Raw genomic sequence first — 14236 nt, 5'->3', positions numbered from 1 at the left:
AAAAAAAGCTCTAGTAATTGATTTCATTATAAAAACGTGGTATCTTTTGAAGAAAATGTAACACATGTGACGGAGATAGAAAAAAAAATATCAATGAATAGATTAAGTTCGCGTTGTTCTTTTTCTTTTCATCTTGGGAATGATGAACTACAACAACCATACCAGTCCTTCTTATAATGTCCCATCACAACCTTCTCCATCATCTCCTTTAAATACACAACAGTTTTCTCCTCAGATGGAATCAAAAAGAACAAAGCGACATTATCCTCGTTTGCAGGCACAGGAAATTCCTACAGTCTCATCTAATCTCGGGTATCCTCAACCTTCTTTTCAACAAGCAATGCCGCCTTTCCAGCAAGCAATGCCACCTTTCCAACAACAGAATACTTTAGTTCAACCTCAAAATCCTTCTTACCAGCAGCCACAAGTAATGTCCAGTTTTATTGCCTCCAATTCTTTTCAACAACAACTACAGCCACAACCAAGCACTTTTGAAAACGGTTATAATCAAGCTCTTAATGGTATAGAAAACATCAGCATTAATCAACAACCATCCTTAAGACAAGATGTTCCACTTGTTGGTCAACCTCCTCTTATTCAAGACCTGCATCAAGAAATAAGTTTACCTCAAATTCCTCCTAATGTTAGTAAAATGCCTAATTTAGACATCACATTACACCTCTCTTACTTTCTTTCTCTCTCTCTTTTTTTCTTTCTTTTTTCTTTTTTTTCTTTTTTTTTCTCTTTCATAGTTTACAGCAACAGGCTCCCCTTCTGCACAGGTCAATGCACATTTTAATTATGCTACCGTAAATTCCTTCCCATATTCCAACTCTTTACACAAAAAATCAAAAGTACCATTAGCTTTAATTTTACAACCTTATCTTCAGTCTGATGCGGAAAAGGTATATAGCTATATATAAAAGAGCAAGAAAAGGTAACATCCATAATCTAATATATATCCATATATATAATAGATAAATGTGCCTGTTGTACCTGATACAGTAGTAACTCGTTGTACACGTTGTAAGACATATATTAATCCTTTTGTCCAATTTACAACTGGTGCATTAAAATGGAAATGCAATATGTGTGATATGGAAAATGATGTACCTCAGGCTTTTGATTGGGATATTATTAACCAACAAAAGACAGACCGATATAGTCGAGCAGAATTAAACTATGGATGTGTTGATTTCATTGCTCCTGCTGAATATATCGTTCGCCCACCTCAACCCCCTGTTTACGTCTTTGTCATTGATACCTCGTTTCAAGCAGCACAGACAGGCATGATTCATGTAGTTGCAGATGCTATCTTAAATGCTTTAGATAAGATTCCTAATGAGGATGGTCGTGCCAAAGTTGGGTTTATTACAGTAGATAATGCTGTTGGGTTCTATAAACTGTTATCATCTGATAACGAGCCCGAAATTTTAGTTGTAGGTGATTTACAAGATATGTATTTACCAAGAGCTGCATCCGAGTTAATTGTTAACTTGGTGGAAAGCCGAGCTACAATAGAGAATTTATTAACAAAAATGAAGACAATGTATTCCAATTCACATTCACCATCTAATTGTTTAGGTTCTGCTTTACAAGCTGCTCGAAAATTATTGGTAAAGATAGATTATTATTTATTTATTTACTTACTTTAACAAAAAAAAAAAAAAAAAAAGTCACCCACAGGTGGCAAGATTATTTGCTTCCAAGCAAGTATTCCTAATGTAGGTGAAGGTATAATCAAAGCCAAAGCAGATGGAGGAAAATCTGTAGTCGATATACCACTTATGACAGCCTCTAATGGTTTCTACAAAACATTTGCTGGTGAATGTACAAAGTTACAAATTTGTGCAGATATGTTTATCTTTGGTGGAAATCAATCATCCGATGTAGCTACACTGAATGTGATTCCTCGATTTACAGGTGGACAGACGCATTTCTTCCCAGGATTTAATGCAGCTACACATCCTGAAGACTGTTTAAAACTTAAGGAAGAGGTAGTATCACTCTTATCTGAGGAAGTTGGATTAGAGGCTGTTATGCGTACCCGTTGCTCTCAGGGTATAGTGTGTCATGCCTTCTTTGGTAATTGTACTACTCGTATTCCAGATATCATGGCCTTACCGAACGTGCCTCGCGATCAATCTTATTGTATTGAATTAGCTATTGAAGAAGAGATCAAATCAAACTTTGTTTATTTCCAGACCGCACTTTTATATACTACTTGTTTTGGTGAACGTCGTATTCGTGTTATGAATTTATGTCTTCCAGTTACAAAGAGTATTTCAGAATTATATGCCTCCGTTAATCAAGTTGCTTTAGCTAGAACACTTTGTCATCAAGGTAATCATAAATATTTATATATATATATATATGCAAATGTATTTACTTTTTTTTTTTTTTTTTTTTTTTTTTTTTTTTTTTTTTTTTACATATAAATATATATATTTATTATTATTATTATTATTTTGATTAGCTTTGGATAAGGGAGCCAATAGTAAACTACGTGATGCACGAGATTATTTGTCTAAATCAACTATTGATATCTTTGTAGCCTACAGTAAGGAAGTCATGGGTATTAGTTCAGCGAATGCACAATTAACAGTCTGTCGCCCCTTGAGTCTTCTACCTCTTTTGATATTGGGAATATTAAAATCGGAAGCATTTAATGATGCTCCTATTTTAGCCGATACTCGATCACAGTCAGCTATCTTGCTGCGAACTTTACCGACTCGTGTATGGACTCGTTACGTTCATCCAAACTTTTATTCCCTTCATAATATGCCACAGATGGCGGGTATCTTGGATAACCAAACTGGACAAATCACAATGCCGCCCGAGACTCATCTATCAAGTGAAAAATTAGAGACACATGGTTGTTATTTGTTAGAAAATGGACAAGCCATCTATATATGGATTGGAAAAAATGCAGTACCTCAACTATGTAAAGATTTGCTAGGTGTTGCTTCTATAGCAGATGTGAAATCTGGACAGGTAACGAGAGAAAGAGAAAGGGGGAAAGAGAGAGAGAGAGAGAGAGAAAGGAGTTAAGATTTTATATGAAAAAGGGAAATTTTGTTTTAATTCATTTTTTCTGTTTGTAAAGATCATTATGTTACCTCGTATCAAGTCAGCAATTTCAGAGAGAGTATCCAATATAATCCAGTATTTACAAACTAAGCGTAAAATCACTTATTATCCAACAATTTATATTGTTAAAGAAGATGGTGATCCTTTACTTCGTAGTCGTTTCTTAAACCATTTATTAGAAGATCGTCAACCTACAGGACCCAATACTGCTGGAGCAAATCAACAAAATGTTAGCTCTGGAATGAGTTATTTCCAATGGTTAGGATACGTTAGATCAAAATGTCAATCATAAATAAATATATACATATATACATTTAATGTGTGTAGAATTAATATTTTATTCATTGCTCTTTAATAATAATTTATTCAGTTGCCATCATTAATTTAATCTTTGCAATAGCTGTACCAGGTTGAAGACCTTTAGGACAGGTCTTTGAACAATTCATGATAGTATGGCAACGATAAAGTGACATCTTGTTCTGAAGCTTCTCACGACGTTGAGGACCGAATTGATCACGTGAATCGATCATCCAACGATAGGCCTGCATCAAGACAGCAGGACCCAAATATTCCTCCTGATTCCACCAGTAGGAAGGACAAGAGGTAGAACAACAAGCGCAGAGGATACATTCATAGAGACCATCTAATTTTTTTCTATCCTCAATCGATTGTAAATTTTCTCTACCATCTGAGGGGCCCTGGGTCTGTTTGAGATAAGGTTCGATACTCTTGTATTGTTTATAAAAATGAGTCAAATCAGGAACCAAATCCTTAACGATGTTCATGTGAGGTAAAGGATAGATTTTAACTGATTTGGAAGTATCTTTATGAATTTTCGAAATACAGGCCAATGTATTACCGCCTTCAATGTTCATTGCACAAGAACCACAGATGCCTTCACGACATGAACGACGGAAGGTTAAAGTGGAATCTTGTTCGTTCTTAATTTTAATGAGAGCATCTAAAATCATAGGACCACAACTATTTAAATCGACTTTATAAGTTTGAAGACTAGGCTTTTCAGTGGGTTTATCAGGATTCTATCAAATGAAGAGGGGAAATCAGAAAAGAAAATATATATATGTATTACTAAGCATGCCCCTTATTTTATTGCCCTTACCCAACGATAAATTTCAAATGTTTTAAAATTTGGTTCTTTCTTTTCGACAGAAGCCATTGAATTCACATTCGTAGTAGTAAAAGAACGAGATAAAGGCTATAGAATAAGAAATTAGCTTGATTTAATATCAATAATAATAATCTATTTTACAGCAGCCACAGTAGCAGCAATCCAACGTTTGTTTATGGAATTTTTTAAAGTTTGTAAAGCAGTAATGGACATTGTTTTAATGGAGAGAAGGGGGTGGGTGGGTGGAGATATAGATTACAAAAAAAAAAAAAATGTAAGGAAGCAAGAGTAGGGGAAGAAATAAAAAAAAAAAAAGGGTTGTTTTATTAGATTTTTTTTTTTTTTTTTTTTAAAAAAAAAAACGAAATGAAAATGCGGGGAAGAAAGTAAAAGAGAAAAAACAAAAAGTCGAATAAAATGGTAACTTTATTTTTTTTTTAATTTAATTCAAAGACAGTTTATACACATGTGAGTTTAGCCAACGAAACCAGGGGGGTTGTATCATTTTCAACGCATATTATTTAATTGTGTAATGATTCATTATGGACAGCAAAAAACATATACTAAAGTTTTTTTTTCATCTTTTTAATTGAGTAGTAGTCTACATTTGAGTTGTTGAAATCCTTTTTACTGCGCTATATTATACTTGATATACTTTTATGCTGAATAATAGGGAATGATTGGTGGATTTTATATATAAATGTATACATCTATTTATTCAATTTCGGTTCTGATTGAATAAATGACCGGACTATCTAGGCTTAAATTTGTTGCCCTTAATTTGTACCTGAGCATATTGTTGTTAGTATTCATAAGATAAAAGTGACATTTGAAGCTAACTTTAACATGATTACATTTTGATACATCTTCTTTGTCTAATTTTTTTTTCTTCAAGATATTAGTAGTTGAACAAAGTGAATGCATTATCACTTTCGATTTAAGATTTATAGGGCCTAGAAGAAACCAGTTTGTTGAGAAAAAAAGTCTGGGAAACCTAACATGATTACTTGGGTGTATGATCTACTATTTCTCTCCTCTATAATAATAATAATAAACTAGTGTTTGAGTATAGCCCTGATATATTAAAGTTTGTTTATGTCAAGTCTAGTCTCTCTTCTCTTCATTTATCACAACACAACACAGCCACGCAAAGATAAATCATATTTAAAATAACTACATTTTATTTTTTTTTTTTTTACTCTAAATGTCTAATAGCTAGTATTCTTCCCCTAATGTATACATAAAAGGAATTCAGCTTATTAACTCATCCTTCTCTCTTTTGACTACCTAGATATGAAAAAAAAATGTTTGTTAAACTAAATACATAGTTGCATTTGAGACTTGATTAACTACATCGTCCAGGGAAAACATTCAATGTGTTATATTTGCATATGCAAGAAGTATAGCCCATTTCTAATATAGCTTATAACTTCATTATTCTTATAGTGTACCTAATAACATCAAGACAAATATATATACATATAAAGGATGAAGGGAAATGGCTCCTCTCAAGTCATATTATGAAACAAAATTACAATGCTACATTTGTATGTATGAATAAATTAAATTCATATGGCCCATAAATGTATAAATAATCTTTATAGTTAATATTTGGGTATCATTCTTTTGCCATCATATATACATTAAGCTTCATAGATTAAATATGTATAATCCTCTCTCTTTTTTCCTACTTCTTCTTCCCTACATTGGTATATAAACAGGCTCCTTTGGGCCTTCACAAATGACATTAAACTTTTCATTAGCATCTGCCTTTCGATTTGTAAAGACAATACGCATTGTCTTGTAAAGATATATACGTCCCCTTTCATTACGACAGAATTTTAGATGAATAGCATATCTTAATCTTTTTTGATCTTCATACGATTTTTGTCTCAAGAATGTGTTTGTATTCTTGGGCATATCACTAAAATCGTAAGGGATCAAGAAGAGTTTGACAGCTGTCTTGTTTGGGTTTTTAATCAAGACTTGTAATTGCCCTTGAGGTGGAATACGATAACCAGGTTGTACCTTTGGTAAAGTAGTAGTAGTAGCAGCATATTCACCAATATCGACTGTACCTACATAAGGAGTAGTAGCAGTAGCAGGTGTATCATCCTGTTGAGGTAAATTATAAAAACTTGCAGGAAACACAATTGACCAATGTGAAGGACATTTTAATGATGGTTTACAGTTATATCCTAAAACACCAATTTGACAATAAAATGTAATTGGTTTTGAAGGCATAGAAGACATGCGTCCTGAGAATAAAGATTCTTCAAAACTGCCTACTAGACAACCATAATGATGATGATGTTGATGATCGAGTGTTAATGAAGAACGACGTTGTTCAAGTGCATCATAACTAAGTCTGTTATTATTATTAGGTGATGTAGAGTAAGCTATGGTTGTTCGTAATCCATCTCCTACATGATGGGTATATTGCATTCTAGGTGAAGGTATAGGTATAGCAAAGGAATTATTCTTGGGAACGTTCACAGTTGTATTGACTGATTCTAAAGCAGATAAAGATAAACGAGATAGACGTCTTACAGAGATAGTAGGATGATTTGAATGGTTAGGTGGAGATAAAGGATGAACTATTATGTCATCTGGGTGGTGTATATGACTTTGATTCATTTTTGACCAAGATAAAAACATGTCATCATCATAAAGTACTTTAACAGATAAAGATAAAATATAGAATTCATGTACTTTTAATTGAGTGTCCGATTTAAATTCAACATGATGATGACATAAAGATGGATGTGAATAACAGTGTGTTGAATTATGATCAAAAGAGGCTGTAAAACATAAAGATTCTTGTTGCATATTATTTTTTATAAATTGGACTATTTCATCTATTGTATTTTGTTGTTTATAAATGTTGTCACTAATGGTGATTATCCAGCGTTCTACTAATAATAAATCATCATTTTTCAAGATATTTAACACAAGATGATTGTTTACTATTTGTTGATTATTATTAAGGCATATCGTATGATGATTATTTAAACAATAATAAGATGTTATTCTTGACTTTAAGACAATATCAATAACTTGTCGAATTAATAAAGATATATGATTGACAGGAATAGGCATACTATGTATGTGTGTATATGTGTATGTGTGTATATGTGTATGTGTATAGGCGTATGTATATGTGTATGTATATGTATATGTGTATGTATACGTATACGTATATGTATATGTATATAAAGGAAGAAGAAAGCAAAAAAAAAAAAAAAAAGCAAAAACGAATTTGCATTAATTTATACACAAAAATAAAAATAAAAATTTTTTTTCCTGGCTTTTTAATTGGTTGTTAAAAGAAAGACGGTGGAAAGGGAATAAATCACAGTATTTGGTAATCTATCCGTAATCCACTTCCTTTTAATGCTAAAGAAGAAGGTCTAAATGCATTTGGTAAAGGCTTTTTATCAGGTGGTATAAACTCTTTTGTTGCCCTCTCAGAATAAAATACTTTCTGCGAATAATAATCTTTCCAACAATCTTCTTCTAATTTTGAACGCTTTAAAAATAAACTAAAATCTGGCTTTTGACCTTCTAATAAGGGCGATTTTAATAGTGCAAATGAAACCATGTGTACCCAGAAGAGTGTTTGTGTCTCTGAATAATTTATAGATGATAGAGCGGCTAACTGTTCATGTAATAATTGGTGCTTCTTTCGTGTAACAATCGTTAAATAAATGATACGAATAAGACTTTGATGATCAAAAAATAGAAAAGCTCTGCCTTGTTGAAACCAGAGGAAAAATTCTGGGTCATGAAGATGATGGGGATTAGCTAATAATTCCCAAGGTGTGACTGCATTTTTCTGTTCCTGATCCTTTAATTTCATAATAAGATAATCGAATATTAGATCAAATCCTTCTCCATTTGATGAATTACAAGGAAATAACCTCCAATCATGTCCCTTTAATAGTTTATAAAGTCGATCGTCATTTGTCCAAGTTATGCCGATATCTTGAATATCATCATTTATATTGTTCATTTTATTAGCTACAGTAATAATGATTGTATTCTTTATTTGTGAATAAGCATTCTCCAATAGCCAAGCCATAGACTCCCTTGATTTTGTTGTAGTCATTTCTTTACTATATTCGATTGAATCGATCATATAAATAATAACCTGAGGATGACTGGGATGATTCAAACAGGAAAGAGTTTCTAAAGAATAATGTTATTTATTACACAATAAAAACTCATAAAGAAGAAGAAGAAAAAAAAAAGAAAAAAAAGAAGGGGAACCAACCTGCAAAATCCCATATTTCAAATAGATACGATTTATACTTGATAACTTCAACATTAAAATTAGATGTGGGTATTATTTTAAATTCATTATTAGCCTCTTCTGTATTATATTTTACTACTGATTTATAAAGAAAGGTTGTTTTGCCAGATTTACGTGGGCCAATGATATACATCGGTATACTGTGAATAAACTATATATAATTAATAAAGGATTATGATTTTGCTCTATGCTTCAAAATACCTTGTCATTGATCTATCTTGTATATTTTTTGTTTCTTGTTCTCCTGAGTACCTCTTTAGGCTCATTAATGTTGAAATTCGTTTCTTCATATATTATGTATTACATAGAAAAAAAAAAAAGAAATAATTGTAGGGCAATATTTTTTTTTCTTTTTTTACATGCTTATTAGTCTCAGCTATGTGACTCTCTTACAAACTTTATTGTACCTGAAATTTCGCATAAATTATTAATTGAATTACTCTATTGTCTTGGTCCGAAATGGATCTATATGTGATTAAAGAAATAAAAAAAATATATCAAGGGCTAAAAAGAAAAAAAAAAAAGGAAGAAAAAGAGAGAGAGAATAATGAATAAAGAATAGAAAACATATCTATTTATCTGTATGTCCATATTTGTTTCTGAAGAAACCAGTCGAAAAATGATTAAACTAAAGGACACAACAAATGAAAGAGTCTCTTGGCTTTGGAATAAAAAATATAAATTGCTATGAAAATACAAAACGAGTAACAAACCATGAATAGAATCAATAAGGAAAAAATATGCTTCGAAATTAAATATACTTGGCTTATATTTTATAGCTATATATGTATTAGAAAGAGTCCAAACTCATGCACTGCAATAACATCTTTTGAAAGCTGTGATCATCATTATAAGCCACTAGTAAAAACAGAAAAGATATAACATACAATATGGATACATTTATTTTTTATTTTTAAAATATAAAAGTAGAATAGTTCTCCTTTTTTTTTATTTTATTTTTTTATTTTATTTTTTTTTTATTTTATTTTTTTCAAGTTCCTTTAGTTACTTGCATTAAAAACCGAATTCTACTACATATTTCATCTTACAAAAAAAAAAAAATTAGTTATATATTTATATTAATTTCTGAAAATACTTTACTCGCTTCTTTTGCGCTTTCAGCTTCCAAATCATATGTTTTATAATCCCGTTCTTTTAAAATAACTATTTTAAAGTTTGCTGGTATCTTTTTACTTTGTTTACAAGACTTTACTGCACTGGCATGGAATGAAGACTATATATTTTTTTTTTTTTAAAAAAAGATGAAGCTCAACATATCACTACAACTATAATTTAAATCTACCTACCGTTTTTACAGAATCAAACATGCCTTTATGTTCAGGTGGCATTAAATGAATATAATCACCATCAATAGCCAAAATATAGATACGTTTACTGACAAACATTGGCATCTTTCTACTGACTGTATATTTTTTATACTGTGAAAATAATCCATCATTAGATGCGCCTGCTGTTCGACTATCAGTTGTAGTAAAATACATTGGATGATTTACTTCTTCCTTCTTTCTTTTAATGGGTGATCGCCATAAATGTGTAGCTAAATAAATAAATAAATCAGTATATTTTGTTTGTTTGTTTCTTTTTTTTTTCATAATTTTGCTTTACAGGTTGGAACGTTTAAAGCTGTTCCTTTCTTTATCAATGTTAAATCAGTTATTCCTTTCATACTTTCAACAGTTGTATCATTGGGGACAATCACGTTGGTATCTGCAATCATAAGCATGTATTCATTTGAATTTAATTTTCTTTTTCGTGATACAAGTTCAAGAACATCACCAATAAACATTTCTGCATACACGGGGATAGCTGTTGTTGCTGACACTTCTTCATTCGTCATAAGTTTAATACGGAAATATTTAAGGGGTGTCATAGGCATAGTCGCTTTCGTTAGAGTAGCCTTTGATGATGGGACAGGTACAGCAACGGTTGAAGGATCTGGTTCTGGTTGCTGCTGTTGAGGCATCAAATGTGATGTCATGTTTTCTTCAGATAAACCACCTGTAGGTGACCCTTCAAGCGTAGGATCTTTATTTTCTGCTGATTCATGTTGACTTGGAACTGCAGTGAGCCTACCCCCTGCTGCTAACGCCTTCTTGTTCTTTAGGGTCTCTAAATCGGGTTTAAATCGTCCCATTCGAGCACGATCTATATCATTCTGTTTAGCTTGTGAAGGTGTTGCTCGACAGAGTGCAAACTGATCAAATGAAACTCGTCCAATATTACGCGTACGATCAATGGCTGGTAAATCATCTTCAATTTCTCCATCTTCTTCAGCAATTAATAATACCCATTCAGCCAAGTCATATGCTGCCTCTTCAAGCTCGGGTTGTCGTTTTTGTTCAACATAGGAATAGAGAATAAAGCCAATGACATCGTCAGTAATTGCATCTGATCGAACAACGAGTGACATTGGCTTACTAGGTTCACTTGAATGGGGTAGATAGACACAAAGTGTGATAGATCGGTTACCCTCTCCTTTACCAGATACAAAAGCATATTCTGAAAATGGGTTCTCCGCTGTTGTCGCCTTCTCTGCTATCAAAGCAGAGAGAGCAGATACAGTAAGAGGGTGGGAAATCATCTTTTTGGTATATTCTAATGGTGGTTGTTGAGTTGGTTTATGTCTGTCTTTGCTTTCTGATGGTTCAGGCGAGATTTCTATAGCCGTTATTGGAGTGGTATTTGACGTATTTTCTTCTTCTTCTTCTTCTTCTTCTTGAATAGGGAATGCTGTGAATGATGCATTGGCATTATCGTCAATAGATGATCTAGGTGAAGGATCAATAGCAGAATCAACAGAAGGATGTAATGAAGTAGTCGGATATGAACGGTTTGGAATCATCGTTATTGGTTTTGCTGTCTCTAATTCTGTTTCGGTTTCTTCATCTTCTGCTTCAGTTGTTTCAAGTTGTTTTCTACAAAAAGCAATAATTAGTTATTATTTATAAATATATATATATATATATATATAATGTATATAATTTTACTCTTTAATTTGTTTATCTACTTCGATCCCATCATCCTCTTCGCTGTCAGTCGATGATTCATTCATTTTATTTCCTATACCCTTACCTACAACAAGATTAGGTAAATGTAATGGCTTTCGTTGACGGTAATTTCGTTTTGTTGTACGTGGACTGCTGGTAAGAAGAGGGTGATTATTATTCAAATAACTATCATAAATGGGTGAATAACAATATTGCATCTCTGGATAAATGGGTGCTGCTAAACGAACATAATCATCGGACATGATAGTAGGAGGAAAAGTAATAATGCGTTCACCACGTTCATCCATTCTTAGGAACTTAATGCGACTTGTATGTATTATGTACAAAGGATCTGTTATTAATGACATGATATTGTATGAATTTTATGCGTCTTTATTTTATATTTATTTCCTTGAAGAAAATAAATTACACTAAAGGATAAATTATTAGTGGGTTTTCAATTGTATTCTGAGTATTTAAAATATTCATTCTGCGTCTCTTAAATTTTTAACTTTAACCTGCATATAATGTTTTACACATAATTTTTATTTTTACGTACAATATATTTAGAAATATACACATATACATACATGTATCAAGTAGAAGTATCGATTTTAGGGGTCAAGCATTTATCAAAGAATGTTACTGAAATAAGCTTGAGGATCGATTATTATGTTTATTGTTTGATTGAAGTTTAAGGATAAAGATGAAAAGGCTAAAAAAGATCAAACAAAGACAAATACGAGACATATAAATACACTTGTACTCTAGTTTTATTTAACTCCTGTTAGCTTTAATTGAAATTATATTATATATTTGTTTATACATTTTATTATAAGGATAAATAAACGTCTTTCTATGTACAGTGTGCAAAAGACGTAAAGAAGGGCAACACCATATTAATAAAAATTTACAAATAATAATAAAATTAAAAGTATAGTTTTCATAATGGCGAGGGGGATAAAAAAAAAATTTTTTTTCCCTCCTAGTTTTTCTTCTTTGGCTTATAATATTATTGTTTTACTTCCTCAGTAGTTGGGATAACTTCAGTTGTTACCATGGAGGCTCTTTGTTGATTTTCAATATCACCTTGCGTAAAAGGAGTACCATACAATTCCATCTTTTCTCTTTCTGCTGTTTCAGAAGTAAAATTACCGATAGCAGGCTCAGGTACAGGAAAGATATGATAAATGGCAATTCCAATAATAATAATAATATAGGCAAAAGGATACATAGGTGTAACCTTATAACCAAAGAGACCCAAACCAAAGATCAAACCATAGAAATCACTTGTAAGAATAGAAAGGTTATACAATACAGCACTCCCTAGTCGGAATAGGACAGGAGCACATGAATACAAGACAAACATACAAATCGTATATACAGCAACCATTGCGCCAATACCCTTCTCACTCAATTCACTCCATTGATGACGCTCAAAGATAAATACTTGGACAAGATTAATAAAGGTGGCAAAGAAGGTGAACATACCAATCACTTCATAAAGTGGATGTTTACGTGCCATATATTCTTCACCCGTATTTGAAAGGCCATAAAAAGTCGCGCCCAGAATACAAAAGAGATCACCTTTAAGAGCATTTACTGCATCGTAGTTTTTCCCCGTAATAACATCACTGGCTACAAGCATACCAAGACCACAGAGAGCAAGAAAGACACCTACATATTGAACCCAACGATATCTAACCTTCATAAAAATAAAAGCTAAAATCATACAGACAGGTGTACTCCAGCAATCAAGAAGCATTGCAGATAACAAAGATGTATACTCATATGATTTCACGACAAAATAGTTTCCTTCAACGTCAACAAACCCCAGAAAGAAGTAATAGATACCTCTTCTCCAGAATTGAAGTAGCCAGCCCTTTAGACCACGCTTATAGATAGCAATCGAATTATAAACTAAAGCTACACAAGCATAAACTAAAAAAGTTTGCAGTGTGGCTGCAGAGAAATTATATTTATTACTCAAGATAGTGGTTGTTACATTAGTACCCGTAATACATAATGAAAGAACTAAAAAAAAAAAAAAAAAAAAAAAAAAAGTCAATAAACCTTCTATATATGTATATATTCATTCATATCTTTTTATATAATATATATTTTACCTTGACCAAGTACTAAAACTTTCCAAAATTGCCGGTCTTTAACGAAAGCGAAATATTGCTTCCAACTCTTTTTTGCTACTGCTTGCTCGTTTTGTTCACTCATTAGAGTAAGCAGAAGGGGGGTTTTTTTTTTAATATAAAAAAGAAAAAAAAAGAGTAAAAGAAAAAAAAACTCGAGTTTTGAATATGATTCTTTAAAACAAAAGGCTCGTTTTCAAGAATAAAAAAGATGAAAAGATTTTTTTTTCTTTGTTTTTCTGCTTATATAGCAAACAAAAAAATTTTATTATTGGACACAAAAAAAAAAAGGAATGAAAATTGTCTAAAATAGGTAAAATTGTAAATCAAAAACGACGTATAAATAATGGTCATACAAAATTTTGTTTGTTAGTTGTATTAAACTTCCGAAATCCAGAACAGCCTATAAAAAAGCTTGACAGCTCTCTACATACAAACTTCTTTGAACATTAGTCAACATGATTTCACTGTAATCTCTTTCCTTAATTTGTACCTGATAAGCCACATTTATAAATCCTTTAGCTTATTATAATTACTATGGTTTCATTGATTT

The 14236-nt window shown here is 31.8% G+C and overlaps 6 protein-coding genes across 6 annotated transcripts; 1 reads left to right on the top strand and 5 right to left on the bottom strand.

The window, feature by feature from the left end:
- The first annotated feature begins 2 nt into the window (after positions 1 to 2).
- BX663DRAFT_526425 (Sec23/Sec24 trunk domain-containing protein) lies at positions 3 to 3430 on the top strand. The gene is made up of 6 exons (XM_051529900.1): positions 3 to 643; positions 753 to 905; positions 978 to 1616; positions 1677 to 2343; positions 2477 to 2994; positions 3107 to 3430. Exons 1-6 carry the CDS (start codon positions 140 to 142, stop codon positions 3380 to 3382), a joined length of 2757 nt encoding a protein of 918 aa, XP_051378029.1. The 5' UTR covers positions 3 to 139; the 3' UTR covers positions 3383 to 3430.
- On the bottom strand, positions 3397 to 4581 carry BX663DRAFT_274042 (succinate dehydrogenase iron-sulfur subunit). Its single transcript, XM_051521964.1, has 3 exons — positions 4361 to 4581; positions 4211 to 4249; positions 3397 to 4130 (listed from the first exon to the last, which is right to left on the bottom strand). Exons 1-3 carry the CDS (start codon positions 4430 to 4432, stop codon positions 3453 to 3455), a joined length of 789 nt encoding a protein of 262 aa, XP_051378028.1. The 5' UTR covers positions 4433 to 4581; the 3' UTR covers positions 3397 to 3452.
- Positions 4582 to 5920: 1339 nt separating this feature from the next.
- BX663DRAFT_533562 (uncharacterized protein) lies at positions 5921 to 6856 on the bottom strand (the record flags this gene model as incomplete). The annotated part of the gene is made up of 1 exon (XM_051530538.1): positions 5921 to 6856. One exon carries the CDS (start codon positions 6854 to 6856, stop codon positions 5921 to 5923), a length of 936 nt encoding a protein of 311 aa, XP_051378027.1.
- A 666-nt stretch (positions 6857 to 7522) lies between these two features.
- On the bottom strand, positions 7523 to 8835 carry BX663DRAFT_274016 (P-loop containing nucleoside triphosphate hydrolase protein). Its single transcript, XM_051521963.1, has 3 exons — positions 8733 to 8835; positions 8493 to 8682; positions 7523 to 8407 (listed from the first exon to the last, which is right to left on the bottom strand). Exons 2-3 carry the CDS (start codon positions 8662 to 8664, stop codon positions 7572 to 7574), a joined length of 1008 nt encoding a protein of 335 aa, XP_051378026.1. The 5' UTR covers positions 8665 to 8682; positions 8733 to 8835; the 3' UTR covers positions 7523 to 7571.
- Positions 8836 to 9503: 668 nt separating this feature from the next.
- Positions 9504 to 11962, bottom strand: BX663DRAFT_526419 (stress-activated map kinase interacting protein 1-domain-containing protein). Its single transcript, XM_051529899.1, has 5 exons — positions 11540 to 11962; positions 10158 to 11467; positions 9839 to 10089; positions 9633 to 9765; positions 9504 to 9575 (listed from the first exon to the last, which is right to left on the bottom strand). The coding sequence occupies exons 1-5, from the start codon at positions 11905 to 11907 to the stop codon at positions 9523 to 9525; spliced, it is 2115 nt and encodes a 704-aa protein (XP_051378025.1). The 5' UTR covers positions 11908 to 11962; the 3' UTR covers positions 9504 to 9522.
- Positions 11963 to 12298: 336 nt separating this feature from the next.
- BX663DRAFT_462612 (solute carrier family 35 member SLC35F1/F2/F6) lies at positions 12299 to 13881 on the bottom strand. Its single transcript, XM_051523976.1, has 2 exons — positions 13666 to 13881; positions 12299 to 13573 (listed from the first exon to the last, which is right to left on the bottom strand). The coding sequence occupies exons 1-2, from the start codon at positions 13766 to 13768 to the stop codon at positions 12552 to 12554; spliced, it is 1125 nt and encodes a 374-aa protein (XP_051378024.1). The 5' UTR covers positions 13769 to 13881; the 3' UTR covers positions 12299 to 12551.
- Positions 13882 to 14236: the final 355 nt, after the last annotated feature.

This window comes from Cokeromyces recurvatus (assembly GCF_025118155.1).
Source record: "Cokeromyces recurvatus strain NRRL 2243 chromosome Unknown BX663scaffold_46, whole genome shotgun sequence".
NCBI lineage: Eukaryota > Fungi > Mucoromycota > Mucoromycetes > Mucorales > Mucoraceae > Cokeromyces > Cokeromyces recurvatus.
The sequence above is the reverse complement of the archived record's forward strand: the minus strand, read 5'-3'. Positions and strand labels throughout refer to the sequence as shown.

Bases quoted from the DNA above. Each gene is read 5' to 3' on its own strand.
- BX663DRAFT_526425 (XM_051529900.1), top strand. From the start codon at position 140: ATGATGAACTACAACAACCATACCAGTCCTTCTTATAATGTCCCATCA. The intron at 906-977 runs GTATATAGCTAT...TATATATAATAG, and splicing joins TTCAGTCTGATGCGGAAAAG to ATAAATGTGCCTGTTGTACC. The intron at 2,995-3,106 runs GTAACGAGAGAA...CTGTTTGTAAAG, and splicing joins CAGATGTGAAATCTGGACAG to ATCATTATGTTACCTCGTAT.
- BX663DRAFT_274042 (XM_051521964.1), bottom strand. From the start codon at position 4,432: ATGTCCATTACTGCTTTACAAACTTTAAAAAATTCCATAAACAAACGT. The intron at 4,250-4,360 runs GTAAAATAGATT...TCTGTCGAAAAG, and splicing joins TTGCTGCTACTGTGGCTGCT to AAAGAACCAAATTTTAAAAC. The intron at 4,131-4,210 runs GTAAGGGCAATA...TTCATTTGATAG, and splicing joins CATTTGAAATTTATCGTTGG to AATCCTGATAAACCCACTGA.
- BX663DRAFT_274016 (XM_051521963.1), bottom strand. From the start codon at position 8,664: ATGTATATCATTGGCCCACGTAAATCTGGCAAAACAACCTTTCTTTAT. The intron at 8,408-8,492 runs GTTGGTTCCCCT...ATTATTCTTTAG, and splicing joins TGAAATATGGGATTTTGCAG to AAACTCTTTCCTGTTTGAAT.
- BX663DRAFT_526419 (XM_051529899.1), bottom strand. From the start codon at position 11,907: ATGTCATTAATAACAGATCCTTTGTACATAATACATACAAGTCGCATT. The intron at 10,090-10,157 runs GTAAAGCAAAAT...TTATTTATTTAG, and splicing joins AGCTTTAAACGTTCCAACCT to CTACACATTTATGGCGATCA. The intron at 9,766-9,838 runs GTAGGTAGATTT...AAAAATATATAG, and splicing joins TGTTTGATTCTGTAAAAACG to TCTTCATTCCATGCCAGTGC.
- BX663DRAFT_462612 (XM_051523976.1), bottom strand. From the start codon at position 13,768: ATGAGTGAACAAAACGAGCAAGCAGTAGCAAAAAAGAGTTGGAAGCAA. The intron at 13,574-13,665 runs GTAAAATATATA...TTTTTTTTTTAG, and splicing joins AGTTTTAGTACTTGGTCAAG to TTCTTTCATTATGTATTACG.